This window comes from Chiloscyllium punctatum, chromosome 41, assembly GCF_047496795.1.
Source record: "Chiloscyllium punctatum isolate Juve2018m chromosome 41, sChiPun1.3, whole genome shotgun sequence".
Classification (NCBI taxonomy): Eukaryota; Metazoa; Chordata; class Chondrichthyes; order Orectolobiformes; family Hemiscylliidae; genus Chiloscyllium; species Chiloscyllium punctatum.
The window spans coordinates 20,259,215-20,269,417 of NC_092779.1; the positions used below are offsets into that span (position 1 = coordinate 20,259,215).

The window sequence follows — 10,203 nt, forward strand, 5'->3', positions numbered from 1 at the left end:
CAACCGGCCTAGGCCGGCGACAAAGCTGCCTCGTTTGATACCCGAGTTTGTTTGTTGGAAAAACAGTGTGACTTAAACAGCTACCGATAAGCAAGACCCTTCAACGCGAAGAGACACCTCGTATACAGTCCATAAACCTTCCAGAAGCCAGAGTACACCTCAACCGGGCCAGCTGTTAAGCAGTGAACTCCTTAAAGCAGCACACAAGTTCTCAAAAGCTGCTTTCAAAGTAATCGGCGGTACTCCTTATTTTAGAAACAAAAATGCAGCAAGCAAATTGACAAACACGAGAGAGAAATAATGTCAGAATTGGGTGCTTCTCCGGAGCGTTTGCAACACATTCAACAAACATGCCGAGTCGCATTACTCCGCAGAATAAAATATGAAGAAATGCCATCTTCACCTCTGCACCAGAGAGTGGGGAAGGAGTCAGTTTTGACCGTCACTTCACACAAAACAAATGGCTGGATTTATTGAGATATGATTGTCTGAGTTTGACGGTGTTAGTTCTTTTTAAAAGGAAAGTGGCCGCTGTGTTCTTAAATCAATGCCTGATTGCTACCAAATTACTGCAATCGAGTAAAAGAGCAATTGCAATTAGAGGCTAATTGTTGTCTTTAGATAAACCAAGCCGATAAGGACTGGTTTTTTATCCGAAATGACAAACGTTTGTTCGAACTGGGCAGACGCGGCGCTCCCTTTGACGTGTGGACCAGATAACAATGGGGGAGGAAGAGGGTGGGGGCAAAGATAGAGTTTTTGAGATTCGAGATGCCACCTAATTCAATCCCATGCGTTCGGCTAGTGAGTTAGTTTGTGCCTGCCAGCAATTTTTTTTTCCCCCAGACGTACCACTCTCTGACTCTCTGAATGAGCACTGAATTTTACAGCGGGAGCTCCCAGGCACACGGAAGACCTCTTGAGTTTCCAACAGACGGAGCGAATTGTCATTTATTAAGAAACAAACAATGCAATGCCTTCGGAACATTTTCAATAAAAGGAGGACATAAAATCGCGTTATACAGTCAACCTTTATACTGGAAGGGTAACAACAACAAAACATTAACGTTAAAGATTCGGGATGGGGGTGGGGCGAAGGGGGAAGAGTCAGCACCAGAACACTTTCGGGGAGTTTGGTCCATATTTTAAAATAATATTCTACTACACTGAAAATAAATTACTATCCGACAGCTTATAACAAGTCCGAGTTAGCTCGCCGTGAACTCTAGTAGATTTGACACACAAACTTTTTTTTCATTTTTAAACACTTTTTTTTGCAAAATAAAAGCAACTTACGTTTCTTTTGGAGTAACACTTCTGTTAACCAAATTTCAAATTGGTTTTGTGGGTTTTTTTTTTGTTTATCTACACAAATGAGACAGATATATAAACACGGGCTGTTGTTGCTTGCGTCCTAAAAGATAAAAATTACAGTGTGTAAACGCTCTCTCTCTCTCTCTCGTGTGTTTTGTTTTTGTTTTGGTGTCAGTACTTGCTGCAGTCATATACAAACGAACCTGAGGTGCGGTAAAGTGTCTGGGCCGGGGGAAATGACATCTGACAACTGCTATTCCCACTGGCGTGCGCCGAACTGACGGCGGAGGTGCCCAGGCCGATCCGCTGAGCTTCGAACATCTCCCGCACCGTGTGGATGTTCTGCTGCTGTCCGGAGTAAGCGCTGCAAGTCAGGTGGCTCAGGTCACCGGCCTGGTTGAGGTACCAGGAGGCGAGGCGGCCCGGCCCGCTCCCGGCCACCTCCTGGCCGTTGCTGAGACCGTGGCTCAGGGAAGGAGCGGCGCTGCTGCTGCTGCTCGGGGGGATGGAGTACTCGGGTAACGCCTCGTCCACGCCGCTGGCCCCTATGTGAGCGGCTCTCTCCCCGGAGTACAGGTTCATGTTGCAGTGGTAGGTGCCGGCGCCGGCCGAGCTCAGGCTGTGGCTGCAGGAGGAGCTGTAGACGGACGACTGGCTGGACGCGTAGCTGAGGGACAACGAGGGGCTGATCCCCGTCCGGGAAGCCGCGCTGAGTTCGCCAGAGGGGTGCGGGGAGCCTCTGAGGGAGGGCACCATGTTGTCCACCGTGAAGGGCTGGTGCTCGTGGCTGTCCAGGCTGAGGGAGCGGTTGGACGGGCTGCTGCTGCTGCTGCTGCCGCCGCTGTGACTCTGCCCGCTGCTGGGCTCCGGGCTCTCAATCTTGGGCACCATGCTCAGGGCAGTGGGGGCGGCCAGAGGCGGCTGCGGCGGCGGTGGGGACGGAGCCCCGTTCTCGGTCTTGATCTCCGGGATCCTCACCGCGTGTTTCTCGGCGTCTCCAGCGGCCGCCGGCTGCTGCTGCTGCTGCTGCCGTCCCGCGGGGTCCTTGACCTGCCGCTCCTTCTCCTCCTTCTCCCGCACCGCGTCTTTCTTTTTGAAACGCCTCCGTCTCCTGAGAAAGCTGCCGTTCTCGAACATGTTGTAAGAGTCCGGGTCCAGGGTCCAGTAGCTGCCCTTGCCCGGCTTCTTGTCGTCCCGGGGCACCTTGACGAAGCACTCATTCAGGGACAGGTTGTGGCGGATGCTGTTCTGCCAGCCCTGTTTGTTCTCCCGGTAGAAGGGGAAGCGCTCCATGATAAACTGGTAGATCCCGTTCAGGGTGATCTTCTTGTCGGGCGCATTCTGTATGGCCATGGTAATGAGGGCGATGTAGCTGTAAGGAGGCTTCACCATATCCTTGGGTTGGGGAGGAGGGGTGTAGTGTCCGTAGGATCGAGCCATCCCCGCCGCGTACTGTTCGTGAGCAGCGTGCGGGTACATCCCCATCGGCGCCGGCATCCCGGTATATCCCGGGGCGGGCCGGTAGTAATTCTGCTCGCTCAGATAGGGCACCACTCCGAGCGAGTTCGGACTCGACACCGGGTATCGAGTTTGCATCGCTGCCTTCCCACAGAGCAACCAAAACAAAACAAAAAAAAACAACAAAAAAAACACTGCCAAACTGCACACTATAACTTTTCAGAAGAAATGTTAAAAGTCTCCCGGCTCCGTGGTGTTCCACTCCAGCTCCTTACCACCGTAACACCACCACCCCCCCCCCCAAAAAAAAAACTTCACGCCGAAATACCGACACAGGAAAAAGGCCAGCGAAAGAGAGAGAGAGTTCAATCCACGCTTATTCTCCCAAACGCTGTGAAGAAGAGTTTTTCCAACCCCGTTTTCACATCTGCCCCCAAAAACGTCCTTCTTTCTGCAGGGTGGCAGAGTGAATTGGGTAAGAAAAAAAAACTTCTGAACTTTTTGGACATTCGTCACTTGACAAGAGTTTTACGCAGCGTTTTTCTCCCACCTCCCCCCCCCCCCGATTCTCTCTCTCTCTCTCTCTCCCTCTCCCTCTCCCTCTTCCACCTCCCACCCCCCTGCTCTCAGCCCCTCCCTCCAAGGCGACAATATCCAATTGAAGTCTCAGCGTCTCTCAGTGAAACACCAGTTGCCGCTGTGTTCTGGCCCACCCACGTACAGTTTATAGCAGTTAGGTGACGTACAAATCTTCCAGCCCACTTCTAACACCAACTCTCCTCCCTCCCCCATTCCAATCCCCACAGAAAGCCCCTTAAATAGGCAATGCCCCCTTTCCCAATCCCCCCACCGCCCTCAAACTCCCTCACTTTATTATTTTGTTTTAAGTCTTCATGTTTTGTACGACATCTCTACTGAAATTGCACTCTTAAGATGAACCAATAAGTGTTCCTCATCGTTGGATGGTTAAATAAATGCGAAATACCTACGGAATAAATGTCCAGAGTTCTGGCAATATTACAAATGCAAGGCACGGGGAAATTTCATTTTTAAAAGCCAATATTAATAATATATTGTCATTTTTAACAAAGTAATGTCGACTGAATAGTTCAAAGCCATTTAAAGAGCTTATGACTTTTTAAAAAAAATGTTGTTTTGGGGTGGGGATGGGCAAGCAGGTAAAGACTCCCCTGTTAAAGATTAATTCTACACTGGCCTGTGTACCTCGTAATGCGGGAGATTTAAGTTGAAAGTGTGGTTGCTATTCCTACCCTGTTGTGATGTCTGTCTGTATTCGCGACTCTTTACACTCTATTAGCCGCCAGTGAGAATATAGAATTGGAGATGAATCACCGTCAAGAGTAGTGTGAGATTAGCCCCCTTTTCACATGCTGAACGGGGGCAATTTAGGCCGTGACATTTTATTCAACTAAAACACACACGAATTGTTGGGATCCCATTCAAACAGCTGGATAGTGCTTTAAATGGGTTTGGTGGCTCCCCCACCCCCGCCCGAATTCAATGCCTTTCCTAACTCCCTCTGAGGTGTCAGTCCATTTGCAGATGGGTGAAGGCAATTTGTTCGTCCCGTTTTTTGGGCTACAGGATTGTGACAAAAGGCATTGGACGGCAAGTGTGACTCCCAGAATCTCTGAGGCTTCGACTCGGAACCTGCAATGTGTGCATTAGCGAGCCATCCACAAATCTCAGATGGTGTCTTATTTAACCTTTAAATTAATTCAGATTTTCATTTTAGACCATATCAGCATTATAAAGCAGAGTTCTTTTCCATGTTCCCCAGCTGCCGGACGTTGACTTCTTTACGAGATTGGTGCGTGTAAATAGATCAATGTGGAAATTAGCCTTTTGTCTTTCAAACATAATTCTTATAATGAGGGCTGCTCTTCATCAAACAGCCCAGTATTATTTATAAGACCAGTAAAACTGCTACTTGCTCAATCATTCAAAATCCAAGGCAGGGGTAAGATATTCCTTATGAGATATCTATTTAAGGATACAATTTTAATAATCATACAGGCCAATTGTATTCATAGTTTATAACTGGTATCTGTCATTCAGTCCTGAGATACCCCCACACGTATAATCGCTCAGGTAGACGTTGAAATACTTGTAATCGATAAATTATTGGTAACTGAGACACCTCACACTTATAATCGCTTAATTAGAGTGTTGACATATCCCCAGATGTATAATCGATTAGTACCTGGACACTAAGATGCCCCCACACATCGTCGATTAATAACTGGGCACTGAGGCACCCCTACATTTTTAATCGATTAATTGCTGCTTGTTGAGATACCCCACGCTTGCAATCGATTAATATATGGGTACTGAGACAACTCCGCAGTTGTAATCGATTAGTAACTGGGTGCTGAGGCATCCTCACACTTGTAATCGATTAGTATCCGTTCCTGAGATGCAACCATACTTGCAATCGATTAATATCTGTTCCTGAGATACGCACACACTTGCAATCGATTAGTATTTGCTCCTGAGATAGACCCACATTTGCAATCGATTCGTTATCAATAGGAATGGTGTGTGTGTGTGTGTGTGTGAGTTCTGTAATCAATCCATTGCCAACCTTAGCTCATCGGCAGAAAATATTGCAAATCATCAGATCAGCGTCTGCAATTTGCCTTGTCGGAACAATATTGGAAAAATGACCGTATGAAAGTAACGAATCATTTTTACCTTTAAGCACACACGCGTGCACGCACAAACACAGAAACACAATGCAATCCCATGAACAATTGGCGAATTAAAATAAAGTAGACCATGAAACAAATGTAGTGACATCACTGGTCTAGTGAGCACTCGAGTTCTGATGGGTGAACATGGATATAGTCTGTAATCGTTTTGCCTGGAAATGGTTTTAATTTCTGGTTTGAGTGTGTTTTTTGCTTTGGAAGTGAATCTGCTGCGTGGGTACAATACGATTCATTGTATGTCTTCCGGGACACTGCAGGTGGACCTGACATATTCCTCGGGTCATTCTCCTCCACACATAAAGACCCCCACATGAACTTTATTCCACCTCAGGCTGTTTGTACAGTGACAGATTTGCTTCACAATTCTGTCTCTCCCTAAAGACAAAGAGAAAAAAAATTGACAGTTTGGACGGACCACCATCACCTCCACGTGATTTTTAAAGACAAATATTAATTGTCTGATTTGATATTTATATCGCTCATGTCAAATAAAGTATGTTTAAAAGAATTGAATGTTTAAAAACAACACATTTTAACTTTTGAATTACTTCAGATTTTATCCAACTGCATCCTCGAATGATGTTGAAAATAATATACAGGTTTTAGATTATTCTGACGAATTTATAACATTTTATCATCGTTGACAAATGTTGCATAGGATTATAGTATTATAAAGCCGGCAACATTTATTCGACAGTATTAAGGGTTGTTGTGATACAACAAGGATCAGTTACATTAAAATGAATGTGCGACTGTGGTCAAGCGACGTCAGGTATTTATTTGGTGGTAAAATCGCGAGGATTTCAAATTCTTGCTATGTTTTGTTACTTTATTTGTATTTGATACGGTCTACCGGGAACGTCTAAACATCACATGAGCTCGACACTTAGTGACAATTCAAGTTTAATGCGGCACATAGTTTAATCTCATTTATTTGACCGATACAGAAATTAAACAGAGCGCGGAATCTTTTGCAAATATGACTTAAACATCCTTCGAACCCTTGAGTTCTTTTGCAAAAAGTATGAAACATGAAGTTTCTTCCTGAAGATTAAACGTGGAAGGTTCGAACGATAGTCTGAGGTCGGTCAATGTCAATAGAAAATGATGGTAACGGAAACCGCCGAAGGTGCTCCCATTCTCCCTGTATCTCCTCCGAATTCTCCACAATGTCACATGCAATTCTCGTTCAGAATATTTGCTGTAAAGTTTCTGTAAAAATACACAGAAAAATATTGAAACTCTCCTACTGTTTGACTGAGGGCAGCTGGCAGTGATTTGTTGCTGCTTTAAGCAACAGCCGCTGGATGGGAAAATTCCACATTCTTTATATTTTTAATGATTGTTTATTCGGAGGGTCACAGACCGGGGACTGGCTGTACAGACCACCCCCCTCTATATATTAGTCATCATTAAAGGCTATAACGATGAGATATGGAGCACGTTATTTAATTTATGTAGTCAAAGGTCTTTCGTCGATATATGCAACTGTCTGGACAGTAATATGCGACCTGCGTTTATTAAGTTAAAGCTGCGCTTTCATTTATGTGTATTTGTACAATTTAGACTCATTTTGATTTGCATCACTCAACACGTCTGTCAAATAATGAAAGAAAGTCAAATTCGCCAATATTTTAGAAAACATGAGCGCACACAAACTCAAACATAATGATGCTTCAGGACACTTTACACCTCCATAATTGCATGCATTTATGTAGAATGTTCGCTGTGTGAATTATAGCCTTGTGGATGGTCCGGTTTATTTACTCAGGCTAAGTTAAGTCCCTTTGTTCCCACAGCTCAGAACCTGATAACATCTCAGCCTGCCCTCTTTGGTTGTGTGAACTACATTTCGATGTGCGTTAGGCATGCAAATTAGAGTTGATCCAATACTGTAAAAATAAACCTCAGTCTCAACTCCAGGAAAGAAAAAGTTGACCTGTAAAAGATCACGTTAATTAGAAGTGCACTGGGCACACAGATACAGTATTTCAATGTAATGTATATGAGCAGTACTTACGCAAGTCATTTTGGAAGCATAAATAGAAGGAACAAAGAAAGTCTTAAACTGCAACTAAAAAAATCTGCTTTCTCTGAGGTGATTCAAATATAAGCAGCCCCATAAGATGCCAACGGTAGTTTAATTGCCACTGAGAAATATAAAGTAACACTTAATGATCTTTTCTATCTGGGGCTCATTAGAAACGCCTGCAGGTTTCTCCCTTTTACTCGCCCAGTCGTCGTTTGACAAGTATTACTTGATATATGGAAAATGAATGTCCTTTATGGGGATTCACAGAAGCGGAACCATTCACAGTGTTGTACTGGAGCAGCATTCGGAAGGCATCACCTTTCAAGAAGAGTAAGGGCGCTCTGTCTGTGAAGACACGAAGGACACCTGGATGCGAGGAAGAAAGAGAGAGAGAATAGGCAGAATGAAGTGCAGCATGTACCCCAGGCGCCCCCTGCAGGACTCGGCCGCCTCAGTGTCGGGTGAACACCTTTCCAATCCGGCAGTTCAGCACCACTACGCGTTCAGCCGCCCAAACTCACGCAGACATTTCGGGGAGGGGGGGGGGGGGGGAAGGTTCAAAGTGTTAATTATCCTAAATCACGACCATCTTGAGATTGAAATGTTATTATATTGTTGCATGCAAAATATGAAGTACTGCTTATCCGATTTAATGCAAACTGATTCGTCAAAATGATTAACTGTAAATCCTGAACGCAACAGGAGCTGAATATTTTGTAAAATAATGATGTACTCACTGATATGTTTGTATAAAGATCCTACTCAAACTCACAAGTTAACTTTGTTTAATTGCATTTCAGCTTAATTTGTAATGGCGTTTTATCTAATATCATCTGTCAATACCATCGAGATTAACAGCCAACAGATTTATTTACATTCAAGTTCCATTCCGTTTGCAACAGAGATTACACCGTCTCTATGGGATCGGACAGATTATACCATCTCTATGGGATCTGCGGTGAGTCGTCACCGCCGACGATGACATTACAAATGTAGTTATACCTCTTGCTTAGTATAGTGCTTCTTGTTGCAAAAAAAACTGTTGAAAGCGCTTTACACAAAGAATTACAATAAGTATTAATTATATGAAGTTTAACTCGAATATTAAGGTCAATGTCAAACGGAATTAATATTCCCAAAAGCGATCAAAGGGGGAATCGCAATAATTTTTCAAGGTGTTAGTTTCATCTACGGGAGGATCACTGTTGCATGGCCCGGGTAACAAATAAGGTCTGAGAAAGAGCCCCTTCGTCTAGGAACCGCACAGGGGACTAATTACACTCAGTACCACAAACAGGTTACATTGCCCTCGTCTTAATGAAATTTTCTGTTAGTTCCGCCGTCCCAAAAATTGCTTTTCAACGCATTTTCCCGCAGCCTTAAAGGTGAACTACATTCAAAATGATCACAAACGAATCGATAATAAACACAAAGATGTGCTCTTTGCTCTGGAGGATTTAAATCCTATATTTGGGAGCAATAGGGACATAACTGAGCTATTGGCGGAGCACGCGAATAGACTCAAAGTTTTGGCGTTTGGCGGAAATCCCCGCGTTTCTCCTGGTCGGGGAGACAATGTCAGGCTTGTTTAAGACGGAGCTTTACAAATTTACATTTCAGCCATCTGAGAGAAATCTGGAAGTGGCGAGAAGACCGACAGATCTCAGTGCAGCAGACCGAGAGTGAATTCATTAACTGCGAAAAGCGAGATGAATGTCTTTGAGAATCTTCTGGCAAGACAAACATAAAAGAAAATCAGCATATAAAGATATACAAAGTAAAAGAACACAGTGTCACACACTGAACGCATTTCTTAAAAATTCTGTACAAGCAAACTAAGCACAAAAAAGTTTTAAACATTGTAACAATTATTACATGCACCACTATAATTGTAACAAACTAGTTTTAAGACATATAAATATTTATTTCTCCAAATATCTGTATATATTACATTCGTAGACTGGTATATTTTAAATATCCAAGTGTTTGCAGTCCTAAATGAAAATAATTTGTTTTATAAAGAAGTCAAGGTGTTGGTGGCTGCAGCTTAAATTGCGGGAAACCCAACGAAATAAACGTGTTTTTTTGGGAGTCAGACAATTTTCTTTTATGTGTGAGATGTATTTCCAAGTGCTTCCCCGGTATCAGTGATCAAAGGCGTTTGGTGCGCTTCAAAATACCAACGGCCAGTTTAATGAACAAACCGAGCTGTTTCACCAACTGCTGAATGTGCCACGAAAGTTGAATGTGCGGTTTGAATTCAAGGGGTTTTGCCCACGGCTCCACTTTACACATGAAAACATCTGCTGCACTACAAAATGGAAACAGTTATTCCAAAAAAATAAATCCCTATCTGCCAACCGCTGCTTTCTACCTGATCACCTGGGGGAGAAAAGAGGCTCTACCTCGGGAACTTTCCCAAAATAATATCGCTCGCCAAACAAATGCAATATACTGTCAAATACAAGGTGTAATATTTTTCACGAGTGTCTTTATCATAATTATTTTTCCCTATCCCTGGGTTCAAAGGTTCGGGACCTTCAGAAAACATCTCCTCCTTTCATTAGAGCCCTTGTGTTTCGTTACCTGACTTTAAAATAAATTATATTGTGCCAGGTATCTTTCTAAAATTCGCATATAGTTTTAAATACTTAAAAGAGTAATCAA

General features: G+C 43.8%; 1 protein-coding gene across 1 annotated transcript; it reads right to left on the minus strand.

Moving 5' to 3' along the window:
• Window positions 1-919: 919 nt before the first annotated feature.
• Window positions 920-3,324, minus strand: LOC140464915 (forkhead box C1-A-like). The gene has a single exon (XM_072560525.1). It carries the CDS (start codon window positions 2,908-2,910, stop codon window positions 1,486-1,488), a length of 1,425 nt encoding a protein of 474 aa, XP_072416626.1. The 5' UTR covers window positions 2,911-3,324; the 3' UTR covers window positions 920-1,485.
• Between the last annotated feature and the right edge of the window lie 6,879 nt (window positions 3,325-10,203).

Excerpts from the sequence above, each read along its gene's own strand:
- LOC140464915 (XM_072560525.1), bottom strand. The coding sequence starts at position 2,910 with ATGCAAACTCGATACCCGGTGTCGAGTCCGAACTCGCTCGGAGTGGTG.